The sequence below is a fragment of the Artemia sp. Qi Xiang Cuo genome, chromosome 20, assembly GCF_049724085.1.
Source record: "Artemia sp. Qi Xiang Cuo chromosome 20, ASM4972408v1, whole genome shotgun sequence".
In the NCBI taxonomy this organism is placed as follows: Eukaryota; Metazoa; Arthropoda; class Branchiopoda; order Anostraca; family Artemiidae; genus Artemia; species Artemia sp. Qi Xiang Cuo.
The window spans coordinates 52,623,940-52,647,864 of NC_142813.1; the positions used below are offsets into that span (position 1 = coordinate 52,623,940).

Below are 23,925 nucleotides of genomic sequence, written 5' to 3' on the forward strand. Positions count from 1 at the left end.
TTTGTGTGGGCTTAGGGGTGGTCCCCATTATTTTAACAAAATAGCTATCTCAAAAATTCGATCGGATGGATTTCAAATAAAGAAAGCCGGAGGACTGGTTGCCTTCTGTTCCCTTTTGATTCTTAAATAGAGAACTAAAACTTTCAATTCCCACTAGAATAAGCCCCCGACGAATTTGTACCTTCATTACTTCAATAAAATCTTGTATGCCCCTGGGTTCTGAGTGGCTGTATAATCTCTGGAGATGTTACTATATAATCTTTGGTCTATTTTAGATAAAATGACAATCTCAAAAACGATCAGAAATTGATCAGACGTGTTTGGGGAAAAACGATTGGTTGGGGGGGGGGGTGCTAGTTTCCATCATATTACTTTTAATTCTAAATACGTGAACTAGAAATTCTGATTTACAATCGAATGAGCCCCCTCTAAAGTTTATGCTACCATCCCTTCCATAAAACCTTATATGCCCCAGGGGCATAACTTAAAACCCTTGTCCCCAGATTGGGGGGGGGGGGGCTGTGTTATCCCTGGAGTTTTTGTTTTGTTATTTTTGGTAAATTTAATCCATCAATTCGTTCTATGTTATGGATTTCAAGTTTTAATTCGTTCTATGTTTGTGAATTTGCTTTGAATGCTTCTGTTTTTTTTTCTTTATGAAAATTAGATTTTTAAAAACGATTTGTGAAAAAAACCTGAATATACATCTGATTTTACGTGTACATATAATGTCTGTATATTTATAATTTTGCATCTAACTAAAAAAAAGTTTGTCAGGTTTTCTTAGTATGCTCTACTGTAAAATTTTTGTATGTCTGTTTAATTTAAATTTTGTTTTAGGAGTTGAAGATGCTTTACTAGGTGACAACGAGAAGCGCTTTCATTTTCCAAACCTTCTTTTGTCACCAAAACGTGAAGATGTTCCTTTGCTTAATTTACCTAGCATATCAGGACCATGTAAATTGGAATACAACACTCAGGAATCAAAATTTTCTTACAAAGAAGGTATATCTGAAACGTTGTGTTTCTGTTGATTGAAATATATTGGATATTATTTCATTCGACAAAAATAGGACACAGGGACTGAATCTTAAGATGAAACTTTTGTTATATCTTGTTCAACTGTGCAGGTAGTTGCCAAACCTTTTTTGTAGTCTGTCATGAAATTTTTTTAATTTTTGCTTGAAAGTAGTTTGGTAGGTTTTATTACCAAACAGTTCGGGGTAACGAACTATAAGTAAGGAGCAACTTGGCTCAATAGTAAAAGAAACTCTAAAAAATAGAATTTTGATACCAATAGATGCATCAAAAGAATCGGATTTAATGATGATTTCAAATATATAATATTTTTTGAGTTTAGTCTTACCCAACAAGGGTCATGAAAATTTTCTGTAAAAATTGTTTTATTTTTTGGAAAAAAAAAGGAAAAAACACCCACAAAAAGTCAGGGAATCTTAAGGAAAATAACACCATCAAATTCCGTGTATAATAGAACCCTATTGTTGTGGTTTCAAGCTTCTGTCTGCAAAAATGTGGTGTCTGTGTCTGTCTGCACAAAAATGTGGATCATAAGTGATAAAAGGATCTAGTTTTCTTAAAGAAAGGGGTCGATTTTCTATATTATAGACGGAAAAGTTGTCTCTGGTCACATGAGTTTAGAATTATAATGAGAGGTCTTCAAACAAAAATTAAAAGCTCTAGCGCCCGTTTTATCTGAACGAAAGTTTGGAGGGCAACTATGCCCCGTCCAACCCCTTTTCCCCCGAAATCGTACTATAAAATTTTTGAGATATCCATTTTGTTCATCATAGTTGAAAGGCCCAATAATTATGGCTTTGTTTATAAGCTGACCCCCCCCCTCCCACATTCCCGGGGGAATGGTCTTTAAGTTATAAAAGTTGTCCATTGTTACGCATAGTGTTTGTTGTTAGGAAGCATGCATACATTTAAGGGGGGAAGACGAATTTTCTGCTGGGGTTTTTTTCACGGGGAACTCCATGGACAGGTAAGGTACCAGGGGGTGAACTTGTCACAGAAAATTATACACTGGGAGAATTTTACAGAATTTCTATAAAAATTGTTTTTTATATTTCTTGCTTTCTCTTTTCCGTCTCAATTTTACGCATTGTTAAAGGTAATTCCCCTCGACAGTTGCTAAGGTTAGTTGCCTGGGTAAATTTTCTCCGGAATTAAATTGTTTAGATAATATATCCGTGGAAAATGTATTTTTCCGTGGAGGTTGTGCTAGATTTCCTGGGATTATTTCAAAAATGATCAGAAATTAAGTTCTAAAAATAAGTTTTTCAAGTTGAAGAAAGGAGCAACATAGAACTCGAAGCTAATAGAAATTATTACGTGTACGCAGATCGTTTCCCTCTCTTCAGCACTTTGATATTTACGTTGAAGTTTTAATTTTCCCCCAGTTATTTGAGAGCGGCTTCTGGAACTCTATACTTATTATATTGCAACTGTAAGAAGCGTTTTTCTAAAGTACTAAAAGCTTTAGCGCAAATAGCGAGGCGTTGAAGAGGATATATACGCTGTAAAAAAATTTTTGAAATTCAGCAAAATTGTTTGCCATGTTTATCTACAAAATCACACAAGGGTTCTCTTTATTAATTAGAAAAAAATTGAACTCAGAGGGTAATTTATGTTGAGCATTGGTATTTTTAAGAATAGGGTAGCAGCTTCACAAATTTTCTAATTAAAGAAAATTACAAAAGAAATAAATTGCTAAACAAAAACGTTTATTGAAGATTTATTCAAATATAGTATTTGTAGATAAATTTTTATTGTAGCCCTTAGCATACGTGTAACTTACTTTAACCCATTCAACCCAATTTCGATACTTTCTTTTTTACTTAGAAAGACAATAGCTTTTGTTTTGTTTTTCTGTCATAATTTCAACCTTTGATTTGAATTACTACTGATCATATCATTTTAAATGTCACCTTAGTCAAATTGAATATGATATTCAAGAAAATTTGATCTTGAGTTAAAAACTCAATAGATATAAGTATTTATAGCGCAATAAGAATATTGCGGGGAAATTTTTTAGATTAGAAGAAAGGAATAATTGCACTGATTCTATTTTTTTTATATATTCTACCGAATAAATAATAATAACAAAGTATTTTACTTTCTTTTTAATTTTTCTATTTGATCATGTTATGTAGGGAATTAGTATGAAAAGTGGCTTACCTAGTACGTTTTGTTGCAACTTAATGATATAAATATTTTTATTTCCATAGGGTGTGTTGTTTCTTTTTATTCAAAGTGTTAAATTTTTGTGGACCAAAATAAATCCTTTTATCACATTTCAATTAATTCTCTTTAAATTTCGCGTCAAAATGATGAAATTGATGGCGATTTTCAATAAAATTTCTGAAACGCGATATAAGTAAAGAGCAATAGGGTTTCATTTTATTAATCACTCTCAGCATGGAAAGATTTTTCTTAGAAACTGTCGAAGGTGGTCATCAGGTGAAAATTGAAACTTCTGGTGCTTTTTATTCGAGTAAATGAGCCTGATGCCATCCCGTTTCCCTCCCAAACCCTCTTTTTCCAACCCTTCGTGCAAAACTGTTAGATTAAAATTAGGTATTTCGTTCAAAATGTCATGAAGTTTCACCATAGCACCCTCGTATGTTTTGTTATACCCAGAGAATAGCCCCCCACCTTTTCTCCATGTTAAGCTCTACACCTCAGATATACGAATCTGAATTGTCAGATTTGCAGCTCTCTTCTCTTACATTATTTCGAAGCAACCCTTTCAACAAGTTCTAATAGTTTCAACTTAATACCCTTGGCTGTGCTTAGGCTATTGCTTATAGCAATTTTTAGCATCTCTTGTGCAAATACCCTGAATAATCGTACTCTTTCTTGTCGATGTTCTATCAATTGCCCTGATGTCGTTTCTTCAATTAATTTTTTTTTTTTACTCCGTCCTCAACGTGACTAAAGGCTAATAGTGACAGTAAAACAAAATTATTCTTGTTCGCCAGCTTTGTACCTTTTTTTTGTGATTTGTCTTCTAAAATCAGATGATAACTTGAAACCCTGCTATTCAAATTTTGTTTACTCAAGGTAAAAACCGCTTCCTAAATCCGTTTGTATTCGTCAAATGATAACTGCCCCCTTTTGTACTTTAAAATCTCTTTTACATTGATAATTTTCGGTACTCTCACAGTCTTACCTTTAAAGCATTTATCCATTTTGAAGAGGTATTTGTAAGACCTGAGGAAAACGTGACTCTCGTCGTTTTTTTTTTTTTATCCAAAGTTTTGCGGCTACCCTAAAAATTTACCCCCAACAAATTATGTGTGTTATATTATCTCTTATTATTTTATTTAAAATTATTACTAATATTTGTTGTAATATTTCCTTTCCATCACTTATGGTTTGATTTACAACACAGTGTAATTTTTGATCGTTTAAGATTTCTTTTTCACTCTTTCGTTGCATTAGAATAACTAATTTTAAAAGCTAATATAATTATCATTATGAGGGAGAGAAGAGGGATCGAAAATAAAATTAGTTGTTAAAATATATTTAAAGATATGTATTATACCCTTCATACAATACAATTAATAAGCTTTGTTTAACCCCTATGAAAATGATCTAACTTTTTATCAGTATTAGATACCGCTAATAATGCAATCAATTGTGGACGAGATGCAAAAACAACTTATAATGTGTGAAACCATAACAAACAGATAATACGTAGGTTCTTTTCGACAACATCCTGTTAAATAAATTCAGGATAAATTCAGGATAATTCAGGATATTTCAGGATAATTCAGGATTGGAGGTCAAGTGATGTCACATCTTCCCGATAGTAATCTAGCTCCCTGATTAGTCTAGAAATAGGCGTATGATTTCGTTCGCCCTGTTTTTCGCCCAGGGCTGGTACCCCTTCTCCTACTAGTATCTCAGGAAGGGCATAAATTGTTATTCTGGAACTACCAGGGTGTGTTTAACGCACCAGACGGTACTATATGCGTACTAGAGTTACCATCACCCGTTGCTACTACCACTGCTTGAACATAAATTATACTTTACTGAACCGAGAGAAGAGGGATCGAAAATAAAATTAGTTGTTAAAACCTATAAAAAGATATACTGTTTTTTTCTGTTTTTAACTGTAAGTTTTCAAAACATTTTGAAAGATATGTATTTGTTTTCAGTTTTAAGAGTTTTTATTTTTCGTGTTATTTGGTTAACTCTGTAGACTTTTAAACTTTTAGGTCACTTTTCACCACACGTGCCTGGACTTCACTTACTTAGAAATACGTCACTAGTTGTTTACAAGAATCCATCCACAAGTGGTTTCTTAATTTCGTGTGCATCAGAATTTGAAGGAAAAGGCTTAGAAAATCAGAAAACAGGTTTGAAAAGTTACCTCCAAAGTAAAAAGGATAAAAAATTGAAAAGATATGAAAGAACTCATCAAAAGAAAAAGATATATGAATATGAGGTATGTGACAAGACCTTTTCTGTAATGCGTGATTTGAACTGGCACCAAAGAGTGCATACAGGTGAGAAACCGTTTAAGTGTAATGTTTGTAATAAAAACTTTTCATGGGCACAAAATTTGAACACCCATAAGAGAATTCACACGGCTGAAAAGCCGTTTAGGTGTGATGTTTGTGACCAAAACTTTTCGCAAGCAACAGGTTTGAACACCCATCATAAAGTGCACATGGGTGAGAAGCCGTTTAAATATGATGTTTGTGATAAAACCTTTTCTCAAGCATCACATTTGAACACCCACCAAAGAGTGCACACGGGTGAGAAACCGTTTAAGTGTGATGTTTGTGACAAGAACTTTTCTCAACCTGCGCATTTGAAAACACATAAAAGAATGCATAGTGGTGAAAAGCCGTTTAAGTGTAATGTTTGTGAGAAGTGTTTTTCGCAAAATTACAGTTTGAATATACATAAAAGAGTGCATACAGGTGAAAAACCGTTTAAATGTGATGTATGTAAATTATGCTATTCTGATCTAGGCAGCTTGAACAGGCACCAGAGAGTGCACACAGAACAGTAGCCAATTAAATGTTATGTATGTGAGAAGTGTTTTTCGCAAGCTTACAGTTCGAATATACATTAAAGACTGTATACAGGTGAGAAATCTTTCATACGTGATGTATGTAAAAAACTTTTGTGATTTTAGCAATTTTCACAGCCATCAAAAAGTGCATACTGAAGTTTATGAAAATTTTTGTAACACTAGTTGTATCCTCATTGGTTTGTGGCTATTATTCTCACAACCAATTAGTAATACATCGAATTAGTTTCTTTTTCAAATGCTTTTTCATGTATTTAGTTTTTTTAGGCAAATTCACCATCATCCTGTGGAAAGTAGTGACACATATTTGCTTGATTGTAACAAATGTGATGTATGTAAGAAATGCTTGTCTACATCAAGATTTTTGAATGAGCTCCGAAGAGTTTATACAGGTGAGAAGCTATTCAAAAGATAATTTGTCCAAGAAGTGCTTGCCTTGACTGGACTATTTGAACACGCAGAAAGAGTTTGTACAGGTGAGAAACTCAAAGTGAAACTCAAAACGAACGGAAATTACAATAAATAGCCGAATCAAACTCAAAACGAGCAAAAATTAACATGAGTAGGTCGTATAACCCCCATGCCTTCTCAAGACCAGGACACAATTTGCACTTTACTAAAAAAAACAGCGATAAAAAAACAAATGACCATGGATTGTCAGTTTAATTGACATAAAAGCTATACTGATATTTGATAAGTTTTGATGATTTTTTATTTATGAAAGTAAGAAAAGTGAAAGCATTTCATACGTATTTTGTTTTCAGTAAAGTGCAAATTCTGTTCTGGTCTTGAGAAGGCTCTGGGGCTACCAGCCCTATTCATATTTATTTTTTTTCGTTTTGAGTTTGACTTGGCTATTTATCGTAATTTCTGTTCCTTTTGAGTTTCATTATTAATTGATAGTGATTTGTGGTAGTTTTACACTTGGAACCTTTTACTTTATTTTTGCTCATTCTTGGCTTAATGGAGCTCTTTACTTTTCTTTGAAACCCTTATTTTGTGGAAAAAGTTTTTTTTAATTAGTTTCTGTTTGTTTTTTATTGACCTATTCTTTTTCATAGAAAAAATGATATTTTACGTTTTTTCAGTTATTCTTTATAAGAATCCATAGTAAAAGTTGCTATTTGTTTGTTGGAGAAACTTTTTCAGCAATTTTTAATCCTGACACCAACGGTATTTTTAAATTTAATTTTAGAGCTTCTGAAGTTGACGTGAAATATAAAAATTAGTGTCTTTCCGAAAAGATACTATCTACGCCCTTTGACAACCTGGATACACTTACACTCTTTTCATTTATTTAAATTGTAAGAACAGAAATAGTTATAGTTGCATCTCCAAAGGTTTCAACTTAATCTCAATATATTGCTGAGTCGCTCTCGATATATTGCTGAGGTGTCTTCTTGGCAACCATAAACAAAATGCCTTTTGATTTAATTTAAAGCATAATGGGATAGTTGCATAATTGCTGAGGGTTGAAGTGCCTAATATCCCTAAAGACATAGTTGCTGGACCTTTCTACTATGCTGAACAAAATAGCTCTCTCATAATTTTGACTGGTTGCGTTTTAAAGATGAATGGGCTTGGGAGAAAGGCTGCTTGCCCTCCAACCTCTTTTTACTCTTAAAAAGGGCACCAGACTTGACTTGACTTGCTTTATTTACTACTAATTACAAAATAAACTATATACAAGCAACCGCCCGGGGAAGGCTCAAAAAGCCTGATGAAAGACGGCTGAAATCATCTAATTCTAAACCTATAAAAATTATAATTATCAAAAAAAAAAAAAAAAAAGACCTGAAAAAAGACCTGAACACTCTCTCAATTTAAACAATAATACCAAAAACTATGAAGAAAAGAAAAAAAATTAAGACATTATTGATGACAATAATAATAAATTACCTCCCCTCTCCCAATAAATGTTTTTTTATTTTTACTTTAAACGACCGAATGTGTTAATCTTCCCGAACGCCAACTGGGATATCATTCCAAATAGCCGGAGCCAAATACCGAATCCCGAAACCTGCACGGATCCCAGAACTTTGAATTTTGATTTGAATTAGCTCCTTTAAAAGTTTCAATGATATTTCGAGCTATAATTGAGTGGTGCTGCCTATTATATTGCTGAAATCCCCCATAAGTTACCCTTAAAGGTCTAAATTAATAATATAAGTTGTTCTTCACATATTGCTTTGTCAAATTTTTGAAAGTTGAAAATTTTTCAACTTTTTGAAAGTCCACATGCTCATAGTTTTTACTTTTTATTTAGTTCAACATCCGCCTAATTATCCTTAAAAGCTTCACCTTAATACCCTTAGCTTGCGCAGTAGCAATATTTATAGCAGTATACACATAGCACCTTTGGTTTTTTCAACATCCCCTTCAAAACACGCTGAAATTTTCAGCTTAATACCTACCATCAGCCATTCCTGGAGCATTTCTGATACGTCCGCTTGACAACCTGTGTGGGCATAAGGTGTTACGATTTAGTTCCACATAGCTTCTGTATATCCCAAAGAGTTCTTATTAATATCCTGTTTTTAATAGCAGTAGCAGTAGTAGTAGCTGTAGAATTAATTATAGTAACCTAAGCTTTTGTAGCAGTAGTAGTAGAAAGCTTTAATAGTAAAGTAGTGAGCAAAACTAGTAAGCTTTAGTAGTGAAATTTTGTTTAGTAATAAGTGATTGGGTATTACCTATTGTAAATGAAGTGATGTGGGTCATAATGTAGATGGGATAGTGCAGATGCCTAAAGGAGTCTATTTTAATATACAAATTGTCTAATTATTATTTAGCCTTCAGATAAATATAGAAAGGGGGAATTAACCTCTGAACCACCTTCAGGTAAACCAAAGCTGAAATAAGGAAGCTATGGGGTGATGTAGATTTTATCCGAAATTGAGATTACAATTCAACATTTTAATTCATAAGTAGAATAACTGAGAAGGGCTCACGCCAATCAATCAATTTACAGTTGTTGATATACAGAATGTAACAGCAAGAAATATGACGTCTGTGGTGGCGGTACCAATTGCAAAAAGATCATAACTTAAATTTAAAAAAAAACTTCAACTAAATTAAACAAGTTTTATCGATATCTCCTTTGTCATCAATTTGTTCGTTTATTATAATGAAAGCTTCTGTCACCCATACACACCGTTTAAGAGCCATCTTCAAATCTAAATATACAATCAGTTGCAGAACCGTAAAATTTTTTGTGGTGCCGAAACGTCCAACATCCCCAATCGGGAAAACTTGTAGATTCCCGATACTGTGTCTACTGAGTGAGTATTTTAATGTAAACAGTCCTTAGATACTAACATCGGTTGAATTTTATAAGAAAACTTATTTGAGGTACAATCATTTTCTTGCTAATTTTTGGCAAAAAAACAGAAAGTAAATGAAAGTGGAAACATGGACAACTAATGGGTAAAAAAATAAAAATATCATGCTATTCGGATTTAGGTCAAAATTTTAACAATAATTGGACTGTAAAATTAGGGATGATTAAGAGGGAAAATTATTCAAATCAATGGATTGTAAATCTGTTTAATTTCGTATCTCCTATAGGACCAAGGCCATCTTGTTACAACTTTGAATATAGATGAATATTGATCATCTATTTTATTATAAAATCTAATCATGTTCTATTATGCTTTAAGTGCTTATTTGTTTAAATAGATTGGTTTTTTCTTCATCATTAGAAATGTGTCGTAATTATTGTTTAAAAAAAAGAAAAGCAGGCCTTTACGAGTCAATACAACAAGACATTTTCTGATCCAAGTTTTCTTGGTTCTGCAGCTTCAGTTGAGGTACTTATTAAGTTGATACGTGTATTTGATACTGTTACTGATGTATTTGATGTATCAAATATCCTCCCTTTTGACCACTTGGATGTACATAATGTTCTTAGATTTATTTCAGCATCTCCTGAAAGTTTTAACATAATACATTTAGCCGTTCCTAAGATATTGAAATACCCCCTTTTGACTACCTCGATGCACATTATGATTTTGTTATGTATGCCATGAAACTTTCAACTTCATACCCCTAACTATTCTTGAATACTGCAGAAATGCTGTTTTGACAACATCAAAGCACATAGTATCATTTGGCTTAGTTCAATATTCCCCTCAGCACGCATTCGACGTTTCCACTCAGTACTCCTATTCGTTCTCTATATAAAGTAACAGGTGTTTTTCTTGATCAGGATGTATGCAGTATTTTTTTACTCACATGAACATCCCTCAAATTAATACCCTAACCTTCAACTTAATAACTTCAACCTAATACCCTTTCACTCTTGAGATATCGAAGAAAATCTCATGAAAATATAATGGAGTTCTTTACTTTTCAAAGAAAAGTAAAGAACTCCATTAAACAAAAAATGAGCAAAAATAAAATAAAATAATCTACCAAGCGTGAAACTACCACAAATGAGCATCAATAAATTAATTAAAAAAAAATTAATCACAAATGAATGTGCATTGTCAGTTTAATATACGTATACTGATATTTAGTAATCAAAATGTTAATATTATTTGATTTATTAAAGTTATAAAAGTAAAAACATTTATATTTTTTCAGTAAAGTGCAAATTTTGTTCTGACCTTGGGAAGGCATAGGGGTTTTGCGCCCAAGTTATGTTATTTTCTGCTCGTTTTGAGTTTGACTCGGTTAATTATTGTAATTTCTGTTCGTTTTGGGTTTCATTTATTTATCTATGCTTATTTAAGGTAGTTTCACGCTTCGTAGATTATTTGATTTTTTTTTTGGCTCATTTTTTGTTTAATTGGAGTTCTTTACTTTTCTTTGAAAAACTTATTTTGTGAAAAAAGTTTTTTTTAATTAATCTTAAATAGATCCAAATCGTACGATCTGTTCAGACAGCTTGCTAAGTTGACGACAAGGCGTCGGTCTGGAGGCCTTTCAACAAATACAAGGAAAGAGTTATCAGCAAAGTTGTCAATTAAGAACAATAATTTTTGTGTTTATGCTATGGGTACTGAGTTAATAAATGTATATATGCCTACGAATTATAATAGTGCTATCTCGCTGACAAAGTTTTCTAAAGCATCTGATGCCCTTCGGTGGCATTTGGAATCTCTCGAGCATAGTGGGAGAAAATGGGTTATGGCTGGTGATTTCAACTGCGATCCTGAAAAAGACAATATCCACTCTGAAATTCTTATAAATAGTTTAGCCACTTTCTTTCAAATCAGGCCGAAGTCTTTGCATTTTACATGTATCCATTCTAGTGGCCATACATCCAATATTGACCATGTTCAGTTGTTCAGATCCATTCACTATTTTCCCGTTACAATATACACAGATGATCCAATTAGCGATTATCTTGGACTATCTTTTCATCTACAGCCATCACAGAACATTAATGAAGGTGGGTGCAAAAGAAGAATTGGAATAAATGCGATGCTGATTTGTATATGGCCACTGTCTCCTCAATTCTTTCTTGCATCAAAGTGCCATTCGACTTACTATGCTCCAGTTTTCCTGAAGCATCTGGCATGATTAATCTTAACACTTACTGCTATCAGATTGTTCATGCCATGAAAGTGGTCGAATTAACATCAGTCCCTACTAGGAGTGTCAAGATTGGCACAGAAAAACCGAGATGGTTCAAGTCTGTTGAGCCTCAGATAGCAAAGAAACCCGAAAAAATGTGGCTGAGTATTTGGATTGCATGTGAAAGACCTGTATATGGGAATGTTTTTGAGTTGAAACGGAAAACTAAACGAAAATATAAAGCTGAGCTGAAAAAATACCGCATTATCGGACAGCATTTCACCGGAAATAAGACATCGTGGCAAAATATAATCCGAACTGATGGAAGTTCACCTAGTTCTTCTCTATGGATGATTAGAATTCTTATTACACGTCAGTTTACGGGATCGAATATCTTACCATGAGAAAATATTATGAGAAGGTTACTAGCTGGCATGGACGTTTTTCAGGACAGGATTGCGTTGTTGCTATATCCCTGAAACAGGTTAAAACCGCCGTAAGAAAAGCTCTGTCTAATCTAAAGGTAAGAACGGGATAGATACTGACGGCCTTTCAACAATGCACTTTAAAAGCTTACCTGATAGCTTTTATTCTCATCTCCAAATTCTTTTCCAAATGTGCGTCATTAGGGGCTTTGTTCCCGACAGTTTCCTAAAAGGAATTATAACATCGTTTGCGAAGAAAGGGAAAAATACCAATGATTGTAAATCTTACAGACCTATCAGTGTATCGGACATTTTGAGTAAAACATTTGAATATACTATTTTTCCTGAGCTAGATACCGTACTTTTTGGAGATAACCAGCTTAGATTCCAAAAAGGTGTTGATTGCCCAGAAGCACATAGATTACTAGCAAACGTGCTACTGGATTTAGAGAGTAAAAAGTCACCTCTTTATGTGTGCACCGTTGATATATCGAAAGCGTTCGATAGTATTAATCATATGTAATCTCTTGACGCTCTATTGCCCAACAGCGTAAGTGTGAGTATCGTCAAAACTAGAAAATTTGGATACGCAAATTCAACAGTATCTGCCAAACGGAGAGATACAGTTTCAGAACCAATTAAAGTCAAAACAGGCGTGAGGCAAGGCAGTGTTCTTAGTCCTGTCATATTTAAATATGCAATTTCTCAGATTCTGAACTATATCTCTTCATCTCTTCTACTTCACGGTACCGACTTATCCTATATAGCTTACGCCGATGGCGTTCTTCTTCTCAGCAGATCGAAGATAGACTTGCAAGACAAATTAAACAAACTGCAAAACGAATTTCAGTCAATCGGACTTTTTATTAATATTGAAAAGTGCGAGTTTCTACCTTTAAACACGACTAAGAGCGATAGTGTTTCCCTTGTAAAATATTCAGTCCCTGATGTGTCAGAGTTGAAATACCTCGGGTTAATGATTTCGGAATCGTTCCAGAAAACCAGGAAATCCATTGTGAAGCACACAACAACCGCCATTAAACGTGCTTACGGTACTGTTGTTCCAAATTGGGGACAATACTACAGGAAATTACTTGATTATATTTATCGCTCAGTTTGCCAACCTCACGTTATTTACCTCGCCGGTGCGGCTCATCTACTTGCCGAAAGTAACAGAGACAAAATTAATAAATGCTATTTTAGATACGCAAACTTTCTATTGTTTATTCCCAAGCGGAACCGAAATTCCCGTCTTGAAAAATTTGGAATTATGAATCCTGTCAAAGAATGGTCTAGAATCCGTAAGAAGTCTGTGATAAAAGTGATACTGAATAGACGGCGTTTTTCTCCAATAATAACTTAAATGTTTCTTTTTATTGGTGTATTTAGTTTTTTCCTTTTATTTTTCCTTGCTCCACTATAATCTTTTGCAGATGGTGGGTAAATAAATATCATTGTTATATATATATATATATATATATATATATATATATATATATATATATATATATATATATATATATATATATATATATATATATATATATATATATATATATGTCTCTGAATAACAAGCAGGTGGATGCCTAGGATGCTCTTTAAGTGAGAACTTGTCTTTGGCTCGTTAACCAGGTTTGTTCCACTGCTTAGTCAGTATGCAAGACATATGTATATACAAATTACAACCAAGTTTGGTAAGAATTATCAAGAAAAGATTGGCCATTCATTGACAATGCAGATGCTCCTGAATCATGGAGTAAAATGAAAGAAATTCTTGTATCATCTTGTGACAAACATACAACAATGATGTGGATCTGTAAGGCAAGAACTCTTCCTTTTCTCACATGTTATATTAAACTGGCGATCAAAAAGGAAAAAAAGCAATGGAAGAAATATAAAGATATGGCAACACAGGTAAATTATGATAGATTAAAGCAACTCTGTAATAAGGCTTGACAGCTTTCATGAAAACTTAAAATAGAGCAAGAAGAAGTAATTGCAGATGCTTCCAAATCAAATCCGAAGAAATTATGGAAGTATGCTTCCCTGCAAAAACCCAGAAGACTCAGTAACTGAGCTTTCTGTTGATGAAGCATCTATTACCAGCCCTAAAAAAATAGCTGAATCACTGAACAATCAGTTCCAAAGGGTCTTCCCTACCCCAGATAGAGATCCACTTCCCAACCAACCTAAGCATGCAGTTGATAAACCAATGTCACCAAATACTGTCAGTAAAGACAACATTGAGGCTAGACTGAAAAACCTGCACCAGAGCAAATCTTTAGGGCCTGACAGAATATACCCTTGGAGATTAAAGGAAGTTCATGCAGAATTGGCCTTGCCTCTTGCAGCACTTTTCAAAAATCCCTTGATAAAAAGACAGTGCCTCAGGACTGGCAGAATGCTAATATCACCCCTATCCATAATGGTGGCAGCCAACTAGACCCTTCAAATTAGTGCTTTATTATCATTACATCCATTATTGGAAAAATTCTGAAAGGAATAGTAACTACTGCCATTGTCAGACACCTCACCTCCAACAAAATTATTACATAGAGTCAGTACGGATTTGGATCAGGATGATCCATTGATGCCAATCTGATAGATGCATACAGTTTTGTCAGAGAGCTCCTAGCTCCCAGTAGACCTCATTCTCCTGGATTTTGCCCACGTATTTGACAAAGTATGTCATCATCAACTACAGGCAAAATTGCAATTGGGGTAAGCCATGTTGCTGTTGAGTGGGTGACAGCATCCCGGAAAGATAGAAAGCAGAGTGTAAAGGTGCACGGAGAAAACAGTCAGGTATTTTACTCAGATAGTACTTAGTAGAAAGTGGAGTCCCACAGGGAGCAATCCTTGGTCCAACATTATTTAACATCTATATCAACAATGCCCCACAATCTGCCAAAAATAAAATTAACCTGTATGCCAATGATTTGAAAATCATCAGCCCTGCAAAAAGAACCAAAGAGCATGCCTTATTACAAGCTGACCTAGACAAACTCTCTGATTGGGTAAAATTCCGGTGGTTAGAATTCAACATTAAGAAATGCGGGACAAATCATTTTGACAGAAAAAATATGAAAGATCTAGTATCTCATGCATAGAATACACGGTATTGGGTAATTGATTGGTTCGTGCTATGCTGAAAGGACCTGGGTATACCTGTGGATGATGAATTGAAGTTGGACCAATATGCTCAGTCAGTTGTCTCCAAAGTGCTCCAGACCCTGGGAACTGTAAAAAGAACATTCTGCAAAGGTCACCAAAGCTGATGTCAAAGCTATACAAAGGACTTGTTTGACCAAAACTGGAATTGATATGTGTATGGCAACCTGATTAAATAAAGGCAACAAGAAAAAACTAGAGAGTATCCAAAGTCAAGCAACTAAATAAATAGAGTATTGTAGAAACCAAGACTACCCATCCCGCCTGGAGAAGTTACAGATTCCTACCCTCTCCTATTGACGGAAGCGTGGGGACTTCATCATGGCATACAAAATGATGCACACTCAATCCTTGTAACAAAATATGCTTGAACTTGACCAGTCAGTAAGACCTAGAGGAAACACCATGAAGCTGTACTGCAAACAAGCCAACGCCAGACTACAGAACAACTTCTTCCCAAATAGAGTCATGGGACTCTGGAACTCCCTAAGCAAGGGATCAGTCTCAGTCCCTAGTGTGGAGACCTTCAAGGGAGCTGTGGACAGATTGGTCTTCCAAGCCATGGCTTCAAAAATGAGATTCAGCCGCCACTTTGGCCCAACATCTTGACTAACCAGCACCTACAGGATAATTCCTCATTTGCTTGACAATCCAATTTAAGGTAACATAAAAATGTGAATAAAATCAAAGCAGATAATGTGGCAATGCAGAAGTTGGACTTTTTCTTTTATTATCTTGTCTGTTTTCTATTCTATTAGCTCTTTGAGAACTTTAAAAATAGTGTCAAAGCTGGTCCACAATACTGTTAAATTCTCTGACCTGAACAACCATCAAGTCATTGACATATTCTCAAGCTTCAGTATTGATCCAGCACTCAAAACTGATTGTTTCTAAGCAATGACTCATTTCATTTGATCTTTAAAAAATATATACAGTTCCTGTAAGATTTCAAATATTTTTGGATTATGGGGGTTTTGCTGCAGGTGTGCTGTGCAAAGAGATTCTTTCTATAAGCTTTGAATTAAATTTAGCATGCCACCTTATCAAATAACAGACATATTGCTTGTATATCATAGCTTTGAAACATAAGCACCTCTGCTTGCGCCTTCCTTTTCTAAGACCTCCAGATTTTTTTTTCGAAAGTAATGTATATTTGGTTCTTTTCATGGGCGCCCATAAGCTGAATTCCAGGGGGGCAAACATCATCTAATTGGCACTTTTAATGCTATATAATAGAAATCTCAGAACAAAAATATAAAAATAAGGCAACATCATTCAGCCAGGGGGGGGGGGGGTCCCCCCCCCCCCATATGGGCGCCCATGGTTCTTTTGGTTTCTTATGTGGCAAATGGGTTGCAAACAACCTTCTCGGCTGCTGAAATCCGTTTAGGCTTGTTGTTTTTGTGAAAAAAAGCATAGATTAATTCACAATAATCAGTTTTGAATGTATTCATGCATCCAAACATTTCATTTTACATTGTTAGCTATTTCATTAATGTCATGCTTTGTACTTGAAATCAATCATCCAGCATATATAATCTTTGAATTTGGAAAATAAATTGTTGTTACCTTTTTTTACCACTCACAGCTCATGACCTACTAACCACCTAGCCTTTCCGAAAGCGTAACCGTAAACTTAACACTGGATGTAACTGGTAAAAAGAAGTAAAATATTATTTATTTAACCAAATAAAAAATTTTGGCACTCTCCATGAAGTCACAAAAAAACACTGAATTTACCATCCTAGATTGAGAATTCATTAGATTTCAATCCAGTATTTTCATGTTTTTATTCAACCAAATGTAAAACTGTGGTGCTATCTATAAAATCGAGAAAGGAGTCAGTAAAACTGTTGTGTTTACCAACCAAGTTCAAGATTTCTGTAAATGAGATGTCAGTATTTTTATTGTTTTTATCTAACCAAACAAAAATTTTCGGCAGCATTGGAAAAATCACAGTTTTACTAACTCATTTGGAGTTGGTCCCTCTCTCTCTCTCTCTCAGAGAGATAGAGTGAGAAAGAGAGATATGGTTTTTATTTAACCAAACAAAAATTTTTGGCAGCATTGGAAAAATCACAATTTTACCAACTCATTTGGAGTTGGTCTCTCTGAGAGAGAGAGAGAGGGGTAGGGAGAGAGAGAGAGAGACAGGCAAAGGGCGAGGGAGAGAGAGAGAGCGATATTTTCTCAAGTGGCTCCTATAAATGTCCTTGCATTTGTATGCTTTTCCAGGTGTTCTCATAGTAGGCTCTCTATAGCTCAACTATTGTTGTTGGAATACCCTTTTAGGCCCAAGTTTCCTACAGCAAGGGCCATAATGTAGGCCTAGATTTAAATGCAGTAATGAAATAAAAAAAAAAACTGAATCCAATCCATTGATGAAATGTTGGTAAAGAAGAGGATGAAGGGTAAGGACATAGTTGGTACGTCCCAATCCTAAGCAGAAACATGCAGGGTTCCTCCCTGTCTGTTGCTCTTGTTTGTCTCTAATTTCGTTTTTACAAAGAAATTTGTTTTACAATTTCGTTTTTCTTGTTTCTTTAATGTGGGGAATATATTCTGGAGGACATATTCAGTGTCCCAGCCTATGCTATGTAGATTTGAAGGACTTCAACAGGTTGTGGGCTTGCCTTGTAAATTTCTGCTGGCAAGGGGTCGACGCTTGGGGCGATTCATAATTTTAGAGTTTTGTCATTTCCGACTTCTTCAATTAAAGGTACTGCTCTCTGAGTGATGGAGCCACTTTCTGGGTATTTTGGTCGAGTTGATTGGAGAAGTTTGAAGGTTAGCCTGGTCTGTCCTGTTAAAGAAGTTATTGAAATGCTTTTTTCATTGGTGCATTTTTCTAAATACCCTTTGATGATTGTTCCATCTGATCTTTCCATAAATTTTGTAATTCTATCTGTGTTTTTTTTTTTCATTATGAGTTATCTAAGAATCCAGTGGCGTATCCAGGATTTTGTTGTTATTTTTTGGGGGGGGGGCAACAGTCTACCTTTTTATAGCAGTCATGTGAGCAAGAAAATTATCTATCATAGTGCAAGATTTCAGACGGGGTGTATGGGGGGCTATCTATGTAAAGAAATGAAAAGTACACACTTGTCATGAGTATTTCTAGTTGTAGACTTTTTTTTGTTTGAGAATGGATGACAAAATTTTGCCAAAAAAGTAATAATTAAAAAAAAAAGTTGGAAGCAGTGAGAGTTTCTATTTTGGGCGAGTAGATGCTTTGGAACTGCCAAGAAGCAGCAGAATTTAGAAAATATATAAAAAAAAAGAAGAGCATTATTCCTTATATTGGCCTATAGGACCCTTGTTTTAGAGAACCAAATAAATAAAAAATAATATTATATCAAAGACAATTGCCCAGAATTTGGTTTCGGAGGGGTGGGGGCCTCAGTCTACCTATTATAGCGGCCATGAAAGCAAGAAATGTATTGATATTAACATTGTTCACAGAGGATGAAGCATAATTAAAGTTTAAAAAACAGAATCAACTGCTCTTAGAGAAACGAGCAACGAAAGACGACCTAACCTCTCACAGTCACAGCCGCCGGTCTTTTTTGGCTGCAAATCGATCAAAAACTTGGTCAGCATCGACCTGGATATCGTGGTTCAAGGTCATGTGAGCTAGTCCGTTCAGACGCTCCTCGCCCGTGGAGCTCCGCAGATAGGTTTTCAATCGCTTAAGACAAATAAAGCTCCTCTCAGCAGAAGCGGTAGTCACTGGTTATGTCTGAAAAATCGTCAAAAGCCTTCGAATGGATGGGTAAAATCTTGCATCGCATGACGCAAGAGTCGAAGCAACAGTTGATGGTTTTTCAGACATTCCGAGCCACTTCTATTTCCAAAGGACTAACTCACATTCGAGCGCACGTCTACCCCCGTGAAATACCTCGTAAACAGCAACAGCATTCACAAATTCATTAATATTTAATGACTCACTGTTAGCTGGCTAATGCCTTCCGATTTTGAAAGATGCGCCCTGATGGCGCAAAAATCTTTGATCAAATTCTTCAATAATTGAAGCAAAATAAAGGTTCGAACAATGACTCGCGATAAAAAACCTTGATGGACTCATTCTCGTTGATGGACTTTCGGCGGGTAGACCTTGGAACAGCCGGTGCCACATTTACCTCTTGTGCAAGCTCATAGGCCTTCTGAAAAATTGTTTCAAAATTATTTTGTTTTGACTGCAGTAAAGTATCAGAACATAGCTTAATATGCTGACAGCACTCAAGTAAGTCTAAAACTTTGGCTTGCAGCGCCTTAGAGACAGAGAGCATTATGGCATTTACACAATCTAGCATAGCCATCGTGAACATGAAACTAAATTCAGTTGCTGTTGAAACCAACGCATTCGCTTTTGAAATAACTTCCGTATCGCACCGTATGCTACCAAGTATTTCCTCAAGTACCCAAGTATTTCCTCAAGTACGGAAATAATCGCACAATACAATGACATAAAAACTAAAATGCAATCGTGGCGCTCCACCCATCTCGTTTTGCACAACTTCACAAGCTTTCTCACCGTACTATCAGTAAAAACGACAGCGACCGATTCTACAAACATATTGGTTCTTTTTGGTGAGGATGATAAAAATGACATAATCTGCTGTATAGTAGCAAAGGTTGACCTAACAAGTCCTACCGTACTAGTTTTACATAAAGCCAAATTTAAGCTGTGCGATGCACAGTGGGTGTAGATCACATGCGGATATTTTTTCCTAATTTCTGCCTGTGCACCAGAATGGCAGCCCGACATGTTGCTGGCCCCATCAAAACCAACCCCCACAAATTTCTTCATTTTTAAGCCGAACGCATTGCATTGGCCGATGAATTGTTCCGGTACTGCAGAGTCTTATGGTAGTGTTGGCCTATTATCTGGGGTTCGACCGGTGGAGGATGTCTAGAGTCTCTAACCATCACAAAGTTTATGATTAGAGTATAAACTGTTTATTTATACATATAATACAGTAAATGTACATGTGACGAGGACAGATACAGAATTCGAACTGACTCAAGTAACCTAAATTGATAGCTTATATTCAGCACAACATTCAGATACACATCAGGACACTTGACAGAACTGCCATATTTTAGTCTGACAACTTCTAGTAATTATAGCAAATATTCAGAATTAATAAAGTTATCAAGGAAATGGGCTTTATCTAGTAAATGGACTTTGACAGATCCTTAGAATTTAATTAAAGGTTCTAACCTGGAAAAATCTACTTTCACTAAGTTTACAGATTTTCCCCGGGGTTTTCAAAATCTTTTTTTTTTTAAAAAAAAAAACGATTTTATATCCTCAAACAAAGGTACACTTAGTAAGAACTTAAAATAAAATACTGACACTAAAACTGAATCAACAAGACACAAGATATTATATTTTTTCCAATTGGCACTTTCATTTCACTTTATATTGTCACGCTAAGTTCGCATAAAATTCGCATAGCAACACCTAATAGAAAAATCTGCACATCGTCGGAATATCTTTTAAAGTAACTTAAGTTTGAACAGAACACTTAAACAAAAATGATAATCTTCAACAGAAACACAATGAGATTTTCCTTTACTTTCCTTTTACCAAAGCTTTAATTCTTTTTTTTTCGACAAATTATTCGGTTCTTTTACTATTTATAAGATATCAAAAGGAATTAAATACATCATTTGAGAAAAGTTGCCACACAGCTTTCGCTTGTCATTTCCATCTTTCTGTTTTTCCTATTTCAAAGAAAGATTTTCTCCTGTCCAGTTAATTAGCATATAACCTAGCTACGTCTTCATTGTGACTCAACATCAATTCCCAACACTGTTTATACTGCAATAACATACTAATCTCTATAACCACCTTACTCTACTTATGTCTATAATTGTTTTAATACTCTCTATAATACTACCTGGAGGCTTATTACTTATTTTCCTATTGCTTCTCCTAAAACTACTTGATTCTCCACTCGGGCCTACTTCAACCTCTATTTCCCCTTTTTTTACTTCTATACTAACTAGACTAGGCTCCATTTGAACCCCTTGTTGTACGCTAGAAACGGAGCTATCCTCCATTATTTCTGAATTTAATACTGGAGTATCCACTGGAAGCTGGTAAACCGATGCTCTTGAATTCTCTAGCTCCAATTCTACAATTTTTGATTTCTCCGATATTAATTTACTTGTTATTACTGGTTGCTCAAGACAATTCTGAACTACCAAGAGTTTCTCACCCGGACGTTGACATAAGCTATAACCGTTGCTGCTTTTCTCTTTGTCATTAGGTTTTAATTTACTAGTGACAATTTTAGGTTTTTTGATAATATCAATTTTCTCCTGAAAATATGATTCAAACGTAAGAAAGTTTCAGAATCCTTTACAAGCTTTACCAGACGACCGTTTACTGTTCTTCTTACAGACGTCTCTGAAAGTTCTTGTACCAAGAATAGGGAATCTTTTAAAAAAAAATTAAATTATATATGGTCCACGAAATTTGAGCGTTAAACGCTTGATTTTCCTTGGATTCTGAGCTTTGTCTTGGACATAAACTAAGTCTCCTTCTCGCAAAACTGTAGTTCTACAGTATTTCTATTATATTGTACTCTTTGATATTTTCTCTGTTTTCCTATTGGTTCATCCCAAATCCTGTAAATTGTGAATAAATTTCTAACTAAATTAACCATATAATCCTCATAATTATCGAAATAGTCAATTGAAGGCATTGGGAGTTGAATATCCAAAAATGAAAGAGGCTGCCCACCAAAAATTATGTGATGTGGTGAATATTTAGCTGTGGAAGAAAGAGTAGAATTTAATACATTCTGAAAGAAGGACAAATAAGTACCCCAAGAATTTAGATGATCCTGACAATAAATTTTTAATACGTATTTTGTTACCTTCACTCGATTCTCGCATAACCCATTCGATTGAGGATTATAAATTGACAAAAATGATGTTTAATTTTTAATTTTCACACATATGTAAAATGAGATTTTAACGGAAAGATTGGTGGGAATCAGTGATCAAAACTTCAAAAAGACCAAAGTATGCTATCACTGACTCGCAAAGAAATTTACACATATCTTCTGCTGTTATCCTTGGCACAACTATCAGGATACAAAATTTTGAAAACTGGTCAACTCCAACTAAAATATGAAAATTTCCGTTTTCAGTAGGTCCACATAATTCGCCCCCCATGGGACCAGCAGAGTCTACCGAAAATACACGGAATGGGTATTTTGGCTCTTCATTTTTTCCTAACCTAGTGTTGATATTCTCATGCATTTTATTTCTGCGCAAGCACAAATTACAGTTTTCACAATACTCTCGAACTTTTGCACTAATTCTATCAAATATGAAGATACGGCTCACTCGTTGTAATGTCTTCTCCATAGACATGTGACCACCAATGAGTAAATGATCACGAGCCAGTTTTATTGCCGAATCTATTCGGCAATAGAATCTATTCGGCGTCGAAATATACGACGACAATGTAGAGGATGGGCCTCAAAAGAAATTGTTAACTTGATATGTAACAACCGCAGATTGAAGTGGTAAGAACTGTAATCCTCTGCGGCAAAAACTGCAGCATCACTTTGTAAAATTTGGATCACCTCTCTGTGAATTGTCTACTTCTCTGTAAAATGTGACTTCGTCTCTTTGGAGTCTTATGGTAGCGTTGGCCTATTATCAGGGTTCGACCGGTGGAGGATGTCTAGAATCTCTAACCATCACAAAGTTTATGTTTAGAGTATAAGCTGTTTATTTATACATATAATACAATAAATGTACATGTGACGAGGACAGATACAGAATTCGAACGGACTCAAGTAATCTAAATTTATAGCTTATATTCAGCACAACATGCAGATACATATCAGGACATTTGACAGAACTGCCATATTTTAGTCTGTCAACTTCTAGGAATTATAGTAAATATTCAGGATTAATATAGTCATCAAGGAAATGGGCTTTATCTAGGAAATGGACTTTTTGACAGGTCCATAGAATTTAATTATAGTTCCAACCTGGAAAAACCTACTTTCACTAAATTTTACACCATTTTTTTCGGCATAGTCGAAAGATCTAATAACGATGTCTTTGAGGATGACTTGAACCCCCACAGTTCTATGGGGGAAGGGCTTCAAGCACCTTGAATTTTTTTTTTGATTAAAAGCAGGGATGCCAAAAAGTTAATTATTTTTTAATTTAAAACAGAGAAGGAAGTTTATTTAAAAGCACATGGTCTTTAGACGGCAAAGGTATTGTATTTTTACAAAATTGTTCCTTTTTCTTCCGTTACTTTTTATTTTTTTAATTACAAAAATAATTAACTTTTTGAATCCCCCCCCTTCTTGCGCAGAAATCAAGCATTGGTATATACCTGAGAATGACATTACGCGAAGTTGAATCCAAACAGAAAGAAATTGAACTGCTATTGCAGATAAGAAGTCATGTCCATTTCTGTTCGTTTTGAGTTTTAATGTTGCTCCTCTTTCAGTTGAAAAAACTTGTTTTTTTTTATTTTTTTATTTAATCACTAAAATAGCAAAAGTGAATTAGATATATATGCTAAAAAATAAACAGTTGAAAGGCTAACAAGTTGAATAGAAAAAACCGAAAAGTTGAGCAAACCATGAAAATTGGTTGGAGCAAAAGCTAATAAGTGTGAAAAAAAAGGTGGTTTAATTACATGCAAATCAAAAAGCGAAGTATGCAGTCATGTACAGCAACAGAAATAGATTA

General features: G+C 34.8%; 1 protein-coding gene across 1 annotated transcript in view; it reads left to right on the plus strand.

Moving 5' to 3' along the window:
- Positions 1–3,441: 3,441 nt before the first annotated feature.
- LOC148940350 (uncharacterized) overlaps positions 3,442–23,925 on the plus strand; it is a 33,448-nt gene continuing 12,964 nt past the window's right edge. Inside the window, exons 1-2 of the mRNA XM_089106146.1 lie at positions 3,442–3,517; positions 5,247–6,546. Coding sequence (XP_088962272.1) covers positions 3,442–3,517; positions 5,247–6,049 — 879 coding nt within the window. The 3' untranslated portion in view covers positions 6,050–6,546. The remainder of the gene's footprint in view (positions 3,518–5,246; positions 6,547–23,925) is intronic.